This window comes from Syngnathus typhle, linkage group LG17 (genome assembly GCF_033458585.1).
Source record: "Syngnathus typhle isolate RoL2023-S1 ecotype Sweden linkage group LG17, RoL_Styp_1.0, whole genome shotgun sequence".
Classification (NCBI taxonomy): Eukaryota; Metazoa; Chordata; class Actinopteri; order Syngnathiformes; family Syngnathidae; genus Syngnathus; species Syngnathus typhle.
Window position 1 is genome coordinate 5,311,156 of NC_083754.1, and position 20,248 is coordinate 5,331,403.

The 20,248-nt window shown below is 48.3% G+C and overlaps 1 protein-coding gene across 2 annotated transcripts; it reads left to right on the forward strand.

The window, feature by feature from the left end:
• The first annotated feature begins 587 nt into the window (after positions 1-587).
• Positions 588-19,129, forward strand: srcin1a (SRC kinase signaling inhibitor 1a). Of its 2 annotated transcripts, XM_061302531.1 has the most exons (20): positions 588-615; positions 1,260-1,594; positions 4,048-4,074; positions 6,915-7,110; positions 7,552-7,847; positions 8,607-9,424; positions 9,606-9,707; positions 10,007-10,047; positions 10,360-10,380; positions 10,897-11,057; positions 12,056-12,231; positions 13,058-13,188; positions 13,336-13,483; positions 13,580-13,883; positions 13,959-14,223; positions 14,416-14,555; positions 14,735-14,884; positions 15,489-16,205; positions 17,155-17,268; positions 19,000-19,129. In XM_061302531.1, the coding sequence occupies exons 2-20, from the start codon at positions 1,283-1,285 to the stop codon at positions 19,000-19,002; spliced, it is 4,122 nt and encodes a 1,373-aa protein (XP_061158515.1). In that variant the 5' UTR covers positions 588-615; positions 1,260-1,282; the 3' UTR covers positions 19,003-19,129. The 2 variants fall into 2 exon arrangements, with proteins under 2 accessions (XP_061158515.1, XP_061158517.1); XM_061302533.1 differs by lacking the exons at positions 588-615; positions 1,260-1,594 and adding an exon at positions 2,621-2,803 and having other exon boundaries at positions 9,920-10,047.
• The last annotated feature ends 1,119 nt before the right edge of the window (positions 19,130-20,248 follow it).

Sequence of the window (20,248 nt, forward strand, 5' to 3'; positions counted from 1 at the left end):
GCTCTACGACTTAAAGCTTTGCTGCGCAGCCTTCCTCTTTCCACAAGGGGGCGCAAAATCCTGGTACAACTGCCGAAGAACAGGAGATTCACGCAAATAAGTGAAGAAATAAATCACACGGCAATTTCGAGCAAACCCGCCCGGTGCAGTTGCACGTATTGCACATGTCAGAAACCGTCACTTTTGATTTGGTTAATAACCAACATTCTGCGCTCTTCACGCATTAGCACTCTGCACGCGGCTTTGGCTCCAAAGAGACTCAATTATTCCTCCATTTTTTGAATGCACTTCATCCAACCTTTTTTTTGTGCGATAATTAACCTTCAGTGTATCGATTATGTGTCCACCTGCTTCCAGTTAACTACAACTTAAATGTGCTATTAGGTGTTTTCATGTACTCATAGTCGTCAACTGTGTTCTTATGTGTGTGCGTGTGAATACATGATTTATGCATGTCCTAATTGTTATTGTTGGAAAAGCGCTATTAATTCTAATAGTGCTTTTTGCTGTTGCCACTGTGTTTGTTTGCACACGTTTGTGCACAAACACGTGAATTAACCCCTTGGGATGTTTCTCTTGCAGCACATGCCAGCAGGGCCTGTTATCCCAAACAAGGTAACTTACACGGCAAACATTCCATCACTCTTTTTTTCTTTCCTTGTATTTGTTTGTTGTTTTTACCATTTGTTTGTGGGTTTTGAGCTGCGCTGTCCATTAAGTGGTTCAAAGTTGTTCCTAACGTAGTCATCAAATGAATATAAATATTTATTTGGAATGAAGAATATTTGCTCATCCTTCTACGCCAGCCGATGTTACTAATCTCGCAAATGACATATAGCAAAAACTAAAATTGAAACGAAAATACGTAGTTTTGGTGACACTTTGGTTAGCTGGTGCGCCGTGAGATTTTTCTTTTGTAAACTACGTGCCTTGGCTCAATAAAAGTTGAGGACCTCCGGTTTAAAGTATGTCAGGGAGCGAGTTGTGGACAGTGATCGCAGAAATATGATGTTTGTTTCATAAGGCAAGAATCGTTAATGGCGCTTAGGATGACAAAGCAGCAAAACAAGCTCACTTTTGATTCATTACAAAAGCCTTTCCTCTTTGCTCACCATTTTTCTTGCCTTGCCAGCACTTTGGAATCAATACTGGGGCCGGGAACTGCCCTATCTAACATCGCATCCCATTTCTTTCTCTACCTGCTTCTCCTTATCTCTTCCACCATGGTCGCTTCCTTCCCCCGTTCATCGCCGCTGCAGATCTAGAGCGCGGCGGCACTCACATGATCTCCACGGATGACCTGGAGTACCCGCGGGAGTATCGGACGCTGGGCAGCAGCGGCCGGCGCTTCTCCAACGTGGGCCTGGTGCACACGTCGGAGCACCGGCACACGGTGACGGCGGCGCAGAGCCTGGAGGCGCTCACCAACCTACACAAGGCCGACATGGAGCGCAAGCGGGACGCCTTCATGGACCACCTGAAGAGCAAGTACCACCAGCAGCAGCAGCTGCAACATCAACACCACAACCCGCCGTCGCCGTCGCACTCCCACGCCAGCATGAGGGGAAGCTCGGAGAGGGCTGCTCGAGAACAGGTATGCACCAAATATGAACATTTTAGATTTCGATACATACAAAGAGAAATTATGTCTTTCAGATGAAGTATGTTGATCAAATTTAAACACAAACATGTTTGCCTAGTTTGCTTAGCGACGCTCTCAGCCGTGAAAGATTTCAACCTGAGTCACCACGACAACAATGATCTCAAAAGTACACAAAAGACAGGGTTTTGTTTATAAGAGCCATTGACAGGCAGACAGACAGAGAGAAAGACAGAGAGAAAGAGAGAGAGAGAGAGAGAGAGAGAGAGAGAGAGAGAGAGAGAAGAGAGAGAGAGAAGAGAGAGAGATGAGAGAGAGAGAGAGAGAGAGAGAGAGAGAGAGAGAGAGAGAGAGAGAGAGAGAGAGAGAGAGAGAGAGAGAGAGAGAGAGAGAGAGAGAGAGAGAGAGAGGGAGAGAGAGAGAGGGAGAGAGAGGGAGAGGAGGAGAGGGAGAGGGAGAGGGAGAGGGAGAGGGAGGGAGAGGGAGGGAGTAGGGAGGGAGAGGGAGGGAGAGGGAGGGAGAGGGAGAGGGAGAGGGAGGGAGAGGGAGGGAGAGGGAGAGGGAGAGGAGAGGGAGAGGGAGAGGGAGAGGGGAGAGGGAGAGGGAGAGGGAGAGGGAGAGGGAGAGGGAGAGGGAAGAGGGAGAGGGAGAGGGAGAGGGAGAGGGATGAGGGAGAGGGAGAGGGAGAGGGAGAGGGAGGGCGGGAGCGATTCAGGTGGAGTCCATAGTTGCCATGGTAACCCCGTCCACATATGGCGGGACTATCACGTTGCAAAGGTCGGGCAACGCAGACGAGCGGGAATCGCAAATTATCCAAGTGCTGGGAATGCCAAATTTGTAGGTGAACGTCGCATCTTTTAGTGTTTGCGTAGGGAGGGCGAGGGTTGCTACTGAGGACACGGCAAAAGCTTTGCATCTCCCCGCATGTGGAGGAGGAGGGAAGAGTGACGAGAGAGGGGAGGTAGGGAGGAGGAGCTGGAGCGAGTACAGCTCTGCGACCAGTCAGGCAAGCCCGCCGCCGTTGCCGCTGTTCAATTAGCCCCGCAGCGGCGAGAATCAGAAGGCCACCGGCGAAAAAGAAGCGTCCCGATCAGCTGATGTAATGAATTAAATAACGTGCGATGAGGGAGGAAGGGGAGACACGAACGCTTCGCTGCGCTTGACGGACGGGTCGAGGATGAATGGAGCGGCGGACGGGTGCAGGTGAGGCTGGACTGAAGCGTGTCGACATTGTGTGTACGTCCATGTCCTCTACCTGTTGTTTGTTTTGGTTGTCGCGGCGACACCCGGACAACACCGACTGCCTACATGCAGTGTTGTTTTATCATTTTTGAAGCGATAGTCTATTCAGTTGCAGTTTCGATGTGTGTGTGTGTGTGTGTGTGTGTGTGTGTGTGTGTGTGTGTGTGTGTGTGTGTGTGTGTGTGTGAGAGATAGAAGAAGTACAAATGACGGTAGCTGGTGGGCTGCTAGGGGATGACGACATGCAGTGGAGGAAGGGGAGTAGGGAGTGCAGCCTGCTTTACATGCTGGTCAGGTAATGCGGTGCTCCAGCTCACTCAGCTCTGTGCCTTCGGTGCACAATTGCGCGAGCAATTGTAAGATTCTTCCTTTCTGTTCACCGTGGGGGGGGGGGGGAATGAAAACCCAGAAGACTGCAGTCGGTAATTGTTGCCGATAGCGCCGTAAAGAAGGAAGGGGACGAGGCTTGGACTTGACTCGCTCCAGCTGCGTGCCAAAATGGAGTCAATAAAGTTGTCTCATCAAGAGACGAGTAAATATTTACAACGCACTTGATGGAGTGTCAGGAGAGTTTTCTGCACTGACCCTTGTTGTTGTCGCTTTATTTCATTATCAGATGTGTGGACAAGTCGGGTTGACTCATTTGTGCTGAATTTAAAAGGAATGAGGGCAGCCGCTTGTGTGTTCACTCCCACAACGGCGCAAAAGGCCTAGCCCCCACCACAATCCAAAAACAAACATATTAGGTTTATTGAAGACTCCAAATTGTCCTTCGTTGTGAATATTGTAAAAGACAAACCCTACAACCCCATATTGATCCCCCCCCCCCCCGTCCCCGTCCCTTGTGCGTCAGCATTTATTAATACGCAGAGACTTGACTGATTACTCTGAAGCGCCTGCAGATAAAAAGAATAAGCGCTTGAATAAGGGTTGGGATTTAAAATTCATGACCGCTGCCCAATCTTTCTTATTTTTTTTAATTCAGTAGCCGCACGGTATATTTCTAGGGCGACTGGCTGCTTGTGATTCACGACTGATTATATTTTAATGGGGGGAATTCACCCCTGCTCAATATGAGGCGGTGTGACGGGACGTGCAATACAATCTTTACTTGTATAGTGAGACAGACGGCTGACATTTTGTTTCATTGCACTTACTAAAACTATCTTCTCTTTTTTTCTTCTGTGCAACTGGAAACACCGCAGCAACAGCCCAACTATTGGAGTTTTAAGGTCAGTGCTGCATATTAAAGGAAAACCTCCACCAAGGAGTTTGTGTGTTTGCTTGTTTATGTCTGAGTTTGGATTCGTCTGCATCAACATCTCTCAAACTTTTACAGCCTGTTTTCCTATCAAATTTCAGACCAAAAAAAAAAATATATATATATGTGTGTATGTTCTTTTTCGTTACACCACTCGCATTTCAATTTGAACTGAGGCTTAGGCCATCTGTTTGCTCACAGGATATAAAGGCTGTCACTTGAGTGACCTTTGAGCGTGATGTACTGGATAGATGAGTGTTTGACCTCCAGTTTATCTGTTTGCTCAAGCATCAAATCTCCCGCGTTCATGCATATATACATTATATGTATATAGAAGGTGGTCGTGTCAGGGTGCAGCCTTGGAGAATTTATTATACCTTACACATGGCCACAATTTTTTTTTTTTTTAACGAACACCTCAGCAGAAGAAATACTCGTCGCTAAGACATATTGATCATCTGCTTCGACAGTCAAGTATCCCCCCGGTGGGCAGTTGTCTCTTGTGGAAGTTGGCAGGGAGGAGCTCTTGCTAAACAATGCGACTATTGATGTGTGAGAGCACAAAAAAAAAAGCCAGGGGCTTATATTCTGTGCACCCCCCCCCCCCCCCCCCCCCCCACACACACACACACACACCACCACCACCACCACACACACACACCCTTCTATTCCACATCGGCTATCAGCGCGACAGGGTGGAAATGTCAGTGAATATCAATAGCCGAGTTCCTTGACCCATAGTGATATGCGCGGCAATTTATCTATCACTCTCAGCATTTTACTCCAAAAGTGATTGATGGGAATTAGAGTGCCGCTCGCAAGCCTAATGATAGCCTTTAGCTTTTGCAGATGACAACCTCGTCAATTAAGACTCGGTTTACGATGGCAACAATTTACAAAAAGCCGTCGTGCCGATTTTCAACCAACTTTTTTAACGTTGTCTTTTCATGTCTTCGCTTTTTGCATTGCTCACTTCATCTTCGACGAACCTTCATTCGACCGTCTCCTCACTGGAGCGGCTTCTCCATAGTTGGTTGATTTGTGTCATTTTATTGTCATGTTTAGTCGCTTCATGGGAAATCCCCAGAAAATCTTTTAGCCTATAAAAATTTATGTCAGCCATGATTCAGATTAAAACAATAAAATCGACTTTGTAAACGTTTATTGCAGTCCTCTAAAACGTATTAGATTAGATATTATTTGATTGACAGGTAAAAGCTAATAAAAACAACTACTTGATGTCTGGCACACCATTGTCTTCAGGGCACCATTTTCTTTTCTGTTTATTCCCCGGCGAAGCAGTTTGCTCCATGAATTGACGGCGCCTGCTATTAGGAAGCCTCAGTTGTCTTGTATGGGGGAAGGAAGCGAGGGGGGGGGGGGTCGCTCGGGGGTATTGTGTGTCCAGGCAGAAGATTGGCCTGAGAGTAATCGCCAAGGTGGCTGAATAGCGAGAGAGGCGCAGTCAGTCAATTTATGTGCAGAGGAGAGAGAGCAAATGTATACGGTGGCGAAACCAAGAAATGACAAATGAGGCACAAAGAGGATTCTTGGAAGTGTAAAGTGCAAGTCGAAGCAAGAGGGAATAACAATAATAAAAATAAATGCAAAATAGGCGGACAAGGTGTCAGAACATCAGCAGACTTCATAAATAATATTCACGTGTGGTTTAACGCTAACAGGGCTCACTTATAGAAAATGTGTCCATTGCTTTAAAAACAAAACAAAAAAAGAAACGGGAAGATGCTCAGTTGAATGCCAGGATGATTCATTATTGATCCTATAAAATGACTACACGGAAATTTCATGTTTTGCTGTCTACCTTTGGAGCACTGTAGCTATTTCCCTTTTCCTCTCTCTAGAATAAAAAAAAAAAAGGAAAATATCACATTGAGTGAGAACCTCTGAGTCGTCCTCATTCGACAATGCAATAGAAAAGGACTGCTTTGTACCGACCTTCGGAGTCAGATAAACGTTTCTATAAAAACCGTAAAGTCATTTTGCTAAATTCAATGTCAGCTTGTGGCCTGCACTCCACAAGATCTGCGAAGAAAGAAAGCACATAGGCTTTTATTGCTCCAGACATGTTTCTTCACATGCTTACAAATTGCTGAACACTATCACACTATTGTATCGTGTGTGTGTGTGTGTGTGTGTGTGAGGCTAAATTATGCATGCACACTGACAGAAGGCCGGCACACATAAATATAGATAGAGGGAAGTATCAAGTGAAAAGTTGCTTTCGGGCAAAACGGATAAATAATGTAACTGACTTTCTGTGATGCTAAACATTGGCGATGGTTCATAGCAGGCCAATATTGCTACTAAACTATTTTCACTTTGCTTGACATAAATGAGAAAAACTTTTGTGAAAGTCTCCCTTGGGAAGACTTTTCTTCTCTATACATACTAAATGGGACACATTATAGAGTTTGAATATGCACCAATGAAACGATACTGTGAAATAAGGCGGCAAGGATGTCCAATGTTAAAAGACTCCAGATTGGTGTTTCTTCCAAACAAGCAGCAGAGCTTGTGGGAGCTCATTACGGGAACCTCTGCGTCAGAGGATCATCCAGCCGCTCCGTTGAGCTCGGGGCCCAGCTGCCCTGAATCCGCAGTGTGCCGGCCAGCGCCAGATTTACATGAGCTTCCCCAAATAAAAAAAAAAAAAAGTACAATTTACAGCAGCTGGGGAGTTTGAATGAGGGCACAAAGCTCAAGAACATCATCCGACTGCTGTGTTTTGTTCGTCACTCGTGTTCTTCTGACTTCTCCTCACCTCACGGTTGTGTCGTCTGACTCTCGCAGAGCCGCAGCCCTCGCCACTCCCAATCCACCCAGTCGGGGCTCGCCGACCAGGCCACCAAGCTGTCCTTCGCCTCTGCAGAGTCCCTGGAGACCATGTCCGAGGCCGACGTGCCTATCGGCTTTAACAGGATGAACCGCTTCCGTCAGAGCCTGCCCCTGTCGCGATCTGCTAGCCAGAATAAGCTACGCTCTCCAGGTGAGCATGTAGCGCGCACGCACACACACACACACACACACACACACACTGCATCCTTCCTGGTCTTTTTTTTTTTTGTTTTGTTTTACTTTGGTTGGGTTTGCGTGTGCACATTTTGGGTTTTCCAGCACCACTACATGTCTGATTTTTAACAATTGGTTCTTTCTTTGCTTTGTGTGTTCTTTTGTGTGTTTGGACCGTGCTCTACCAAGATGAGTATGCAGGTTAGTCAGGCGTCAAGACACATTTGAAAAAAAAAAAAAAAAATGTCAGATCAAATTGGTGTGGCAGCCTCCCTGTGGATAAATGAGGATAATTTATTTTGTTTGGTATATTTTGAGTTTCATCATAGTTAACTGGGTTGAGAAATGTGTTATGAATTATGTGCGTATACGGTACGTGATAAATGTGATTTACTGGTTTTATTATTCTTTTTTTTAGGCGTGCTCTTCCTGCAGTACGGCGACGAGACGCGCCGCGTGCACATCACCCACGAGTTGAGCAGCCTGGACACGCTGCACGCCCTCATCGTGCACATGTTCCCGCAGAAGTTGACGGCCGGCATGCTCAAATCGCCCAACACGGCCGTGCTCATCAAAGACGAGGCGCGGAACGTTTTCTACGAGCTGGAGGACGTGCGTGACATCCAGGATCGCAGTGTCATCAAGATCTACCGCAAGGAGCCCATCTATGCCTCCTACCCGGCCGCCGCCCACCTGGCCAACGGGGACCTGCGGGTGAGCGAGGGCGGGAAGTCTGTAGTGTTTTTTTTTTTTTTCCATGGCTAAACATGCAGTAGGTCACTTTTTTTGGTAGGAAAAAAAATCACAATGCCTCGATGTGCTATATTCACTTTGTTTAAAAGAAAACGTTTTAAGCCTTTAATGCCGCACTAATGAGCATTTCTTTTTTGTAAGTTGTTGTTTTTGTTGCTTCACTGGTGATTTAAGCAGGTATTCCTCCCGGAAATGTGCTTCCCATCTTCAGCAGACCATCTGTTGACAACAATGTTGCCGTGTTAAAATAAGCGTATCTTTTTTTGTTTTTGCATTTCCGCCTGAGCGACAATCAAGAAAGACCTGAGGGAGACATATTTTTTGGTTTTAATTATTGAACAGAAAACCCTGCTTAGCCATTTCTTGCCATTAACAATACATTGAAGGGTGATAATGAAAACGGGACAGGCGGGTGTTTAGGTGTAATTTTGCCGGCAAACAAATATATTCTAATTAGTTATGCAAGTAGGTTGACATTTTTGGCGGCCTCCTATATTTGCTGATAACACGGTGAGCACTGTGGCTAGAAAGGCGCAATGAGTTAAGTGTTAAATGCAATAACAAATGATTGTTTGTCATTCGATGGCCATAAAGGGAGTCGAGCGCCACTTTATGACGCGCCACGAAAAGCCGGCTAAAATAGATAGACAGTTTTTAACGTTGCCGTTTACTACTGACAGTTGTGTCTCCATGGTAACAAGGGCCGCTTCCTGATTTCAGAGGGAGATGGTGTACTCGTCCTGTGACTCCTCCCCGACTCGCCGCCTCAATACGCTCCCCTCGTCCTCGGGCTCTTCGGGCTCCCCTTCCCGCTCCCGTCTCTCCTACAGCAGTGGCCGCCCGCCTTCCTTCGCCGGGTCCCACTCGCCCCACGAGCAGGCGCGCCACTCCCACCACGCTGCCGCGGCAGCAGCCCACATGGCCAACGCGGCCCTCTCGCCCTCGCCCAGCGCCATCCTGGAGCGGCGAGACGTCAAGCCGGACGAGGAAGTCTCGGCGAAGAATTTGGCGCTGATGAAGAACGAGTCTTTGTACGCGGACCCCTACAGCCTGATGCACGAGGGCCGCCTCAGCATCGCCTCCACGCAGTCCCTGGCGGCCATCGGAGACCCCTTCAGTTTCCCCGTGTCCTCGGGCCTGTATCGCCGCGGCTCCGTGCGCTCCCTCAGCACGTACTCCGCCGCCGCCCTGCAGGGGGAGCTGGACGATTCTCTCTACAAGCCCGGGGGGTCCCTATACGCCGACACGTACTCGGCCACACTGGGCATGGGCTTTCGCATGGCGCCCTCGTCCCCGCAGAAGATCCCCGACATGCACTTGCGGGACAGAGACACGTACTCTGGCTCGCCCAACCGGGCTTCGCCTGTCAGGCAGAATTTCCGCAAAGACTCTGTGTCCTCTGTGTTCATAGACAGTCCCAAGTCCAGACCCAGCTCTGGCTCCGATCCTCTCTGCCTCACCGCCGGACCAGGGGAGGGGGGCAGGGCTACACCCGGTTTTGGGTCATCGCTGTCCGGACCAGATTCTGATGCCAGCAGGTCAGTCGAAGCGTATGAGTTGGCTCTAGAGCAGCAGGAATGCCATAAATAGGCTCTGGGCTCCATTTGTGACCCACTATGTTTTTGACTAGATTGCTTTTTAAGGATTGTTAAAAACCATCTCAAATGTGAAAACACCTATATGATGCTGAAGTTGACTTGAGATTGGACACTCCGACAGGGATCATCGTCTGGAGCGCATGGAGGCCATGGAGAAGCAGATCGCCAGCCTGACCGGCCTGGTCCAGAGCGTCCTGACCAGAGCGCCAGACAGTGACAGCACGTAAGACCATCTCGGCTCCATTATGGTTTGAATAGCAGATTTACACAGTACCTGAAGTATTTATACTCCCCTACGTGAGAAGACTAGCTCATGACGACAATTAGCGAGCTTTCCGGACACAAAGCAGGCGATGCAAACGCCTCGTTACTGTCCGGTGTTGCATTTAGAGTGAGCACTGTAATGTGCTTGCCCTCTGGCCGTTGATCCCTCAGATGCGGCCTGCTGCGCCTCTGCATGATGGCGGGCTGCCCCCCGGACCAGGGAGCCGACTTCTCACGGACATTACCTTTCTCTTCCAGTGACAAGACCGACACCAACAGCGACGGCTCCGCCACTGGAAGTGAGTACCGCAACGGTCGAGGGTTGGGAACTCGGACACCGCCAAGTTTTGTTTTTTAGTTGACACATCTTACGACTGACTCGAAATGGAAAACTCTTTAGTACCCCAAAGTGACACTCAAATGTCTCACTTGGCTCAAGTTCACCGGATCACTTAAGTGAGTTCATGAAACAATTTTCCCACCACTACCTGATTTATCAGCTGAGAGCTGTTCTAATTCCCAACAGTCAAATCCAGTACGATTTGTATTTGGGGAAAAAAAAAACAACAACTCCCTCTTACTACGAGTAACTGGATCTTTCTATATTCCAGCAGGACGGCTAAAGAAGAAAGGTAGTTGCCATTTCATTACTCCTTTGCCCTCCTCTCACCTCCTGTTTCGGGTGTCTTCCTCTCCAGAATAGTGCGGACCCCCTCCCTCGTCTCCCTTTCTTTCTGTCTCTAAATATCTGCTTGGTCCTTCAGGGGCTTTCACAGTCTTGTTTGGTCTTAGATGGGACACTGTCAGGAGACTTCTGTGTGTGTGTGTGTGCATCTTTGGGAGCGAGCCGTACTCCCACAGCGGTTTGTTTAAGATAAGAGCATGGTTATCTCCCCCTGTGTGTCACTACTGGGCCAACTAATTGCACCTTCGAATGGGTTTACTAATAGCATGAGCTCAAATATCTCCAGTGGGCCATTAGGGCTTTGTGGGTTTGCTCAGTCACACGCTGTGCACACTGTGTGTGTACGCGTGGATGTGTGTTTATTTTGTGTGTATGCATATAGTGTAACAGGCCAGTCGGTGTTAAACTGAATGACTTGACCTCACCGTGAACCCTCGTTCCCCCTCCCTCCCGTGATTGGCAGCTCACACGCCGTCGGCCCCGCTGGCGCTGATGCCTCCGCCGCCGTCTAACTCGACGCCGCTGAACAACGTCAGCCGCCTGCAGATGCAGCTGCACTTGCACGGGCTGCAGCAGAACGCCAACGACCTGCGCAAGCAGCTCGGACAGTTGCGTAAGACGCAGGTACGGTCAATTATTCAGAAGACGGCCTTTAGGACGATGCAGTTGGACAGCGCCGATTATGATGTCCTGCATAAGCGATAGAGACCCTCTGCAAAATATGCTAATCTTCACTGCAATTGTTTGTAATTGTCTAGATTGATCATTTAGAATTTTTTAAATTATATTATTTATTTGATTTTTTTTTTAAATGATTTTTTTTTTTTAATTGTGAAAATAGATGGACAATAGATTATTAGTATTTAATCATTACCTCCCCCCAATTTTTCTAATTTCCAATAAAATTGCATTTTACTTTTTACATACTAATGATATGTCGATTTTTATGTCGTTGATTAATGTGAATTATTTATTTATTTTCCTCATTCATTGTCATGACATCCAGAAAAGAGGCAGGGCGTTTCCTCTGCACCTTACGTGTCACCCCGCAGCTTGCATTTGACATGCGGCTTATGAATTATTCAATCGAGACAGGGTGCCAAATGGGGGTTCTTCTCCAGCATGCGCCTATGTAAATAATATCAGCGTAGGTATTTGTGAATATTTGATAAAATATGATAATGTGGTCCTCTGTTTCTACGTATCCCCGTGGTGGCTTTGTAGCAGGGACCACACGGGGTCATCCGCAATGTGAGCGGTGTTGTTTTACTTCCTGGAACATGTGGCTCATCCATAATGCATCCTTCCTCCTTTACCAGGTGCTTTCATCTCAGAATTGTATTACACACGCCGGCTCTTGTAACGAGCCATTTCCATTCATAACGTCGAGGACGAGTTTTGCACTTTTTAAATTTGCCACACTTTGTGCTGGTTTTTGTTTTGTTTTTTTTTCCTTAGGGCATCCTCAGTGTGGGCACATGCAAATTAGTGCTCGCACGGTTGCTATAAAAACAAGTTGTGAGATTTGCCATGAAAAAAAAAAGGCCGCATTATGATATAAAATGAAAACTTCTTCTCCCAGCAATTCTCTCATGTTTTTCCCCATTTGGTTTATCTGACAGCTGGAGAACCAGGACTCCATGCGCACGCTGCTGAAGCGTACCGAAGCTGAGCTGAATGTGCGCGTGGCCGACGCCCTCCGCAAGCAGGAGGACCCCCTACAGAGGCAGCGCCTCCTGGTGGAGGAAGAGAGGCTCAAGTATCTCAACGAGGAGGAGCTCATCATTCAGCAGCTTCAGTCAGTACCAACACACACACACATCTGGTTAATCATCAAAATGAGATGAAAAAGCTACTTTTTGTGCGTTTACGACAAAGGGCAAATTCAAGTGAGTCACGCGGCGGCGTGGCAGCGCTCTGATAAAGCCGGAAGCGTAATTAAGCCCGACTTAGCGCTCCCAGATTCTTATTAAGATGTGAGGTGTTAGCGACTAATTGAAGCTCCTGCACGGGCAGAGCTGAGAGCCACCTTGAGATCTCTGCATCAGATATGCACCACCATGTTCTCTGAGGTAACAGGACCCAAATTTAGCCCAAGGCCAAAAGCAAGGAGGATTAGAACACACATTCACATATGTGTATTCATTGTCTGTGAGAGAAAAATCTGCTAAACTTTGCAGAGGGTTCTCACAGAATAACCCATAAAACTGGCTGATCTCAGCAAGACAAAAATGCAATTGTATAAAGTATGCTAGAATTGCTGATTGTTGGAGTCATTTGTCTCAAATTTGTTAAGACCCCTAAGAACCGTTTCAATTTTGGTGAAGCAATTTGTCTCCTTTAACCATGTATTCAATTTATAAACACATGAAGTTGACCACAATCTAAGCACTTCTGAATTCTACTGTAAACATTAGTTCAGATTTGTATTTGCCCCCGTGTTCCCTGCAAGGCACCAAAGTACTTTTCCAAACTTATTAATTCCTGCCCACGCTGCTCCGGTTCAGCCGGCCGCAAAAACCTCTGCAAAAATTGCCAGCCGATGGAGCGAGTTAATTGAAAAAAGCGGCGGAGCGGCGAGAGGCGGCCCGTATTCATCTTTATGCACGTTTCCTCCCCCTCAGTGACCTGGAGAAGTCGGTGGAGGACATCCAGAAGGAGTCGTCCGTCAACCACAAGCTGGTGAGCGTGCAGGAGTTAGAGGAGAAGACGGCCGTCCTCCGAAAGTTAGGCGAGACGCTCACCGAGCTCAAGAGTGAGTCTGACGCCTTCGGCGTGACTAATTAAGCGCGGCGGCGCCTGTTCGCCTTTTAAGTCTCCCACTCGCCGTCTGTCAAGCGCTGAATCACTCATCTCCGCCAAATCAACCGAGTCAACTGAAGTTTCTTCCCTTGCGCCCCAGATCAGTTCCCCAGCCTTCAGAGCAAGATGCGAGTGGTGCTGCGGGTGGAAGTTGAGGCGGTCAAGTTCCTGAAGGAGGAGCCGCACAGGCTGGACGCCCTGATGAAACGCTGCAAGTCCATCACGGACACCCTCAACACCATGCGCAAGTATGCGACAGAGTTGAATGTGGATCTGGAAACAATCCATGTCTTGGGTCTCGCAATTTGACGATGGCGACGTGTCTGACTCACCCTTCTTCCAAGGCAAGCCAGCGAGGGCGTGTGGAAAAAACACGAGGACTTCACCTCGTCCAAGCACAACGAGGAGCTGAGAAAGTTCCCGGATTTTGATCTGCCCACCAGCCCGCCGCTCGCCATCAACGATCTCGGGGGAGGAAACAGCCTGTCCAACTGGAGCCCGCACACCAGCCTCTCCCGCCGCCACCACGGGAACCCGGCGGGCCAGCACAAGGACAATCACCCGCCCGTCCCTCACAAGGGCAAAGCCCTGGAGGAGCTGGAACGCCGAAGCGCTGCTGATAAAGCCTTGTCCGTCGAAGTTCGCCTGGTAGGAATCAATTTCGATTCCCGTCCTCTTATCATCGAGCCGAGGCTTTATCGGCACCATCTGTCGTCTTCCCAGGCGGCCGAGCGGGACTGGGAGGAGAAGCGGGCCAGCCTGACCCAGTACAGCGCTCAGGACATCAACCGACTGCTGGAGGAGACGCAGGCCGAGCTCCTGAAGGCCATACCCGACCTGGACTTTGCCGCCAAGCAGATCAAGCCCGCCTCCAACGCCACGTCCTCGCAGGCGCCCCAGACGCCTCAGAGTGGGACGGCCACTCCCGAGCACCGCAGCGTCAACAAGCCCCTGCAGAAGAAGGAAAGCGGGTCCAGGCTGGGATCCGGTGAGGAGTGGAGCCAAAATAGTGTCAGCTTTAGAAGATCAAAGAAAAAATATACTTCCAAGATGAAACCGCGTGCTAACCAATTTCTTGTTGAATAATTTCAACGTGATAAATGCAGGCTTTGAAGGTCTAGGTAGAGTTAGATTAGAGTTTGATGATTGTCGTTTTTTTTTTTTTTTCCAACCTCCACAGATGAGCTGACGGTGCCTCGCTACCGCACAGAGAAACCCTCCAAGTCTCCCCCGCCGCCCCCACCCAGACGCAGCTTCCCTTCGTCTCCGGGTTTGATCACCCGCAGCGGGGAGCCCCTCATTCCCGGAAAGAGCGTCAAGGTAACCATCGCCTGCTCCCTGAAATGCAATTCTTACTTGCTGTGTTTTTTTTGATATATGTATACTTGATTTATTTTGTAACAATCACCATATTGAAGGGGAAAAAAAAAATCACACATTATATTTTCAGTCAAAATTCATGAAAGTGCTTGAAAATGTGCTTCCCATTTTGCTTTCAGAAATCCGAGTCTGAGGAGGCCGAAATCCAGAAGCCTCACGTGAAACTGCGGCGGACGGTGTCGGAAAACCCACGTCCGGCGTCCACGCCTCCGACGCTGTCCGGAGACAAGACCGACGAAGAGCAGGAGAAAAGTTCTGCCCAGTTGGAGGTAAGCTGTTCCGTTAACCCAGTGCTTCTCAATTATTTTCTGTTACGCCCCCCCCTAGCAAGAAGAAAACTATTCGCGCCCCCCCTCCCCACCGTGACTATCCTAACTTGTCTTGTAAGTCGTAAAATGTTGCACTGTCGCAAACGTCACAGAAGTAACAATGAGAGCGCCACTGCCCCCTGCTGGGAAGATGCGCAATTACACTTTATTCTAGTACTGCAAAAAAAAAGCCTGTTCCCCAGGGTCACACGCGCCCCCCCAGGTATAGCACGGCGCCCCCCAAGGGGGGCGCGCCCCACTATTTGAGAAGCACTGCGTTAACCTGACAAGCCTCACGCGTACTTGGACCAGATGTGCTCGCCAACAGTGAGCACATGTTCAAGCGGCCGAGTCCGTATGTGCTCTGCTTCTGGCAGCGGGTGAAAAGAGAGACGGCTGCGTTCATCCACATCATGGTGGATTTCCTCATTTTTACATGACCCCTTTCAGGATAACCCCAAAAAAACAAGCATGTCGGATATTCACTCCTCATCCTTCAGGGCAGTCGATCTGCTGTCATTGTGTTTCAATCCCAAATGAATTCAAGTGCTTTCCTGGTTTATAGGGCAGACCTTTGCGTTGCATTCCGCACATCATGTTGACCGAGTGTCCCGTCCGAGATGTGCCTCGTCGTTCGGTGACGCCGAGCGCTTCGCCCCCTCAGCGCGAACTGGAGTCGCAGCGCTCCACGGACGTCAAACAAGAAGTGACTTTGCTCTTGACCCAACTGGAGATGAGGGCGCTGTCGTCCTTGGAGGCCCAGGAGCTGAGCGGCGCCATGGGAGTCATTTTGCAAACGCGCACCGTCTCGGCGCACGGCGCGGCGCTCTCGGAGGCGCACTTGAGTGAGCGGCCTTTGCTGCTGCTCTTCAGGGAGGAAGCCACGCTCAAGGACGCGTACAGGCTCCTGCTTTCAATTTTGGAGATGTCGCTACCACAGCCCAAACCCAGAAAAAGGTCCTCGCCCTGCTCGGGCCAGCGGAGCACCTTGGTGATGGCTCTGAGGAGAGGCATTGATACGGGGGACATGGTTCTGAAACTCCAACCTAGCACCGACACCCAAAGTCCATATGGAGATGCAAATCTTTCAACATCAGACCTGGCCAAACCAGGAGAAAACGTCCGGCAGAGTGCCTACAAAAGGCTCGACAGCTTGGAGGAGACCATCCGAGAGTTGGAGAACACTTTGCAGGAGCTCAGCGGAGGCTCCCGTCCGGAGAGCGCCGAGGCCAAATCGAGCAAGAAGCCGCCAGTCCCGCCCAAGCCGCTGACGTCGAGACAGGTTCTTTCCTCACGCCTCCTCGCCCGACACATTCTTTTCCTCATTTCCTCTCTGAGGCTCTGCGGGGAATTTCTCACGCCTCTGATGTCTGCTCCCCCATTGGCTCAGAAAAGGAAAGGGGCGGGACAGACACCAGACTTGTCTTGCGCTGTGATTGGCTCTTGGCTGCCTGTCTGTACTCTCTCACCTCTCTCATGCTTTAAACTGACAATAAAAAAAGCCTTTCTTATTTTTTATTGTCCTTTCTTTGCTTCTATACCAAAACCCTTTTCATCTTTGTTGTGCTGTGAGATTTCTACTTTTTTATTGTGATATTTCAGTGACGCCATATTTTCTAAAACCTCAATCCAGTGTTCCTGTGGCATACGAATGCTCCATATTTTAATGAATATCTTTAGAGTATTTTAAAACGGCTCTTGTATTGGATCTCATAATTGGTCATTGAAAAAAAAAAGAACAACTTCAACATAGCTTCACTGCCACTTGTGTTGACATGCGACACAATCACAGCATTCCCAGTTGCTGTGTTAGTGCCGCCTCCCCCTCAGTGCCGGGCTGTCAAATTCAACTGTCACCAACGCCGTTTCGGGATCTCATTTCCCAACGGCACGGCCGAGGATTTCAAAGTCCTCTCGTGTTGTTTCGTCATGGCCGCGCTTGTCGTTGCATCACTTGATCCTACACGCTCTCCGAACGCTTACGAGTGATTGTGTTGGAAGGCAAAAAGTGATGCGGCGTGGCAGCTTGTGAAGTTCATCTCGTATTAAGTTGGACACGGTGGCGACTTTTATACTGCCCCTCCTAAATGCTAAAAGAACTTCTTCATTTAAGTGAGAGTAGAAAAATAGAGACTAGTTTTTACTGCTCTTTTGAATTTAACTGAACATTTATGGTAAATGTCCCTTTCTGTATTAAAAGACTCACCTCTTCTCCCTTCTGTCTTTTCCAGGGCGGGAAGGTTCCGCCCGCCACGGCCCCCAAACTGAAACAGCTTCAGCAGCAAAATAGCACAGACAAGTATAAAGGTGGCAAGAGGGAGGACTTCCTGAAGACCCAGCAGCAGGTAGGTTCTACTCAGGGGTATGTGCATGCTGTGGTGACTTCACCTGCATGGTACCTCTCCTCCATTTTGTAGTAACCATAATTGCTGCCATCTTAGACAAATTTCTGTATTATGGTTGGAAAATGGCATCAACGTTTTGGTAGGAAAGGTTTGTTTTGGGAAGAAAAATGGACGCCCAGCTCCCTTTCATTATCTAACATTTTTATTCTTCCAATCTTTTTACATTTTAGAGCTTGACTAATTTTATTTTACATTGTACACATTGACTAGATTCTGTGCTTTGACGACAAACATCTTGTTGACAATTTTTTTTTTCCTCATCACCAAGTGAGGAACTTTCATCTTGATTAGTCATCAAAGTCGGCTCTTTGCCGCCTTGTTGATTTGATGAGACGGCACTCGGGTAATCAGCGTGGGGGTTTTTTTTCGCGTCATTGCCGCTTGACTTTTGAGATTGTGCTCATCTACCAGGATGCCATTAACTTTTTTTTATTTTTCGGTTTGACGTCAAATATGACGAGCATCCTTGTGATCGGAACTACCATAGTAGGATACCTCGTGGGTATAAAAAAAAATTGACAAATATATGAATAGATATATGAACATTGACAAAAATATATATTTATACTCTGAGCTAGCTGCTAGCCCGTATCCGCTAATATCGGCTAGCGAGGCTTATATATTAGGTCTAATATACAGTAGCATACCACTTTGAACGATACAAGTAAATAAATAAGTACTAATGAAACAGAAAGGTTTGCCATCCTGGGTTTTGTTCCCCTTTAAAATGAAATCTCAAGCTGTGCAACTCATAGTAAATATTAAAATTCCTCACCAATTAGACTTTATGAGCTAGTAATCTTTAGCTGACACCACGTGGTTTTGGCGTTTAGGTCCACAATTAGCTTAAAGTGTCCACTCGCTTTCTTTTCAGGGAGTCTTTTCAAATAGAGACAAAAAGAGAAACAGCAAGCTGTGAGTCGGCGTCATGCTGAAATAATGAGATTAATTTGACTTTCATGAGACAAGTACGGGAATCCGCTCGGCTCACGGCGAGGCTGGCGGGTGTAAATTGCGGCAGGCGGAAGCTCGGAACATAAAGGAAAGGAAATAGCGAGGATCGAGAGAGAGAGAGAGCTCACTCGTCTTAGCATCATCATCATCATCCCGGATAATCAGAGAATGAAGAAGCGCTACTGGGATTTCTACCAATCCCATCTCAATCTGAGGGCACCGAAGTTTTTTGTAATGTTGATGAGTGATTTCTTTTTTCCTGCATAAAAGCCACACAAAAAAAATCCTTATGGCTTTACTTGACATGCTTCAGTAACTTCCATTTCCTTCCCTTCAAAGCCCTCGTGCATACTTATCCTAACTCTTGGTCTTGGTACCTTTACTGCCTCACCAAGCTTATCTTTTTTAACCAAAGGGATGTTTTCAAACATTGCCATCTAGTGGCTCATACATCCATTACATTGTGCCGTATACGAGTGAGATTATTTTGAACATTTTAATGCGTCCTCGTCATTAAAAGTCAAAATAAAATCGATGTTGGTCCTCATGTGTCGATGGCGAAAGGCCCGTCCATCGCACATGGCTGGTGTCCGTCTGAAATAATGTGTCCTTTGTTTGTTCTGTTCCCCTCCCTCTTCCTCACCCGTCTTCCTCGCGGCGGCGAACCCTACCCGCCTCGTCAACGCACGATAACCGCCCCTCTTCCCTCTCCGGCAGTGAGCGCCTTGTGAGCATGTGTGCGCAGGCAACCTCTACTTTGTCGGACTTTGTCCATCGCCCTCCCCAACGTCTTCATCAATCCCGCTCCCCTCATCACGTGTCCTCTGACCTGAAGGGAGCCGCGACCGTTGAGTCGGCGATCCGCCGCAGGAGGGCGGAGGGCCCCACGCTGAGGGCGTCGCCCGGCCAGGCCAAGGCGCTGCTGGCCAGCCTGTCGGCCGCCGGCCTGAGCGCCGAGGCCCTGCTGCTGTCCTCCGCCCTGCGCCAGCACCGCCTCCTCCGCGAACAGCAGCAGCAGCAACGGGCGTTGGCCTCCGCGGCCTCCTTGCCCTCGCCCAACAGCCGCTCACCCTCGCCCGCCTCCTCCTCGTCGCAGACGCCCACCGCCACCCTGTCCTCATCCTCCTCGCCCGTCCTGTCGCCCTGCTCGCCCACGTCGCTCACCTCGCCCACCTCGTCCAAAGCTAGTTTGGAGGGCCTGAGCGGCTGCAAAAATGGACGCTAAGCAAGTGTCAAAGTGTCCCGCTTGGACCAGTCTCATGTGGTTCCAGAGGCCCACTGAGGGAATTCTCCATCCAACGCACAAAATTTGACCTCCCTGCTGATCAAGCTGTTTGAAAAACGGAAAGCTGCAATAATCGTCACCACGTGAGTCAACTCCATAAACAAGTGCATCTCAATAAATCGGGATATGGTGGAAACTCCCTTTTCTACCATATTCAAATTTATTGACATGCATCTGTGTTTGTGTCTAAGCTAAATTGTCATAGTTAAGCTATTTGGTGTTTTAACTCAAGCCGAAGTGGTGCTGTTTACAAAAAGTATTGGAACAGACATCTGGCAAAGAAAAAACTGAAAAATTGGATTCTACCGTGTGAATCTTAATGGTTCATTTTAGCAAGACATTGCGGATGGTGCTAAATGTCAGTTTGTTTTCCCAATTCACAAAGGCATGCTCAGATGAATTTGCTGGGGAAGAACTCGAGAGCCCCCCCCCCCCCCCTCCCATATCAAAGCTTTTTTTTTTTTTTAATTAAGTTCGTTAGCCACCGGCACATCTTAAAATGAAGCTACAATTATAACACAGTATATATTTATAGACGCCTGTCTAAAATTTTTATTTTACATTCCTATTAAGACAATCATTGGCATCGCAACACCACCAAGCTCCCCCAAAGACAACATGCACACTTCACATTATTAATGCGTCAAAAAGGGCCAAGTCAGCACAACTGGTGTAATCCCT

Coding starts and splice junctions, on each gene's coding strand:
- srcin1a (XM_061302531.1), top strand. CDS start 1,283: ATGATCTCCACGGATGACCTGGAGTACCCGCGGGAGTATCGGACGCTG. Junction 12,232..13,057: donor CTCATCATTCAGCAGCTTCA/GTCAGTACCAAC, acceptor CCTCCCCCTCAG/TGACCTGGAGAAGTCGGTGG. Junction 16,206..17,154: donor AGCCGCTGACGTCGAGACAG/GTTCTTTCCTCA, acceptor TGTCTTTTCCAG/GGCGGGAAGGTTCCGCCCGC.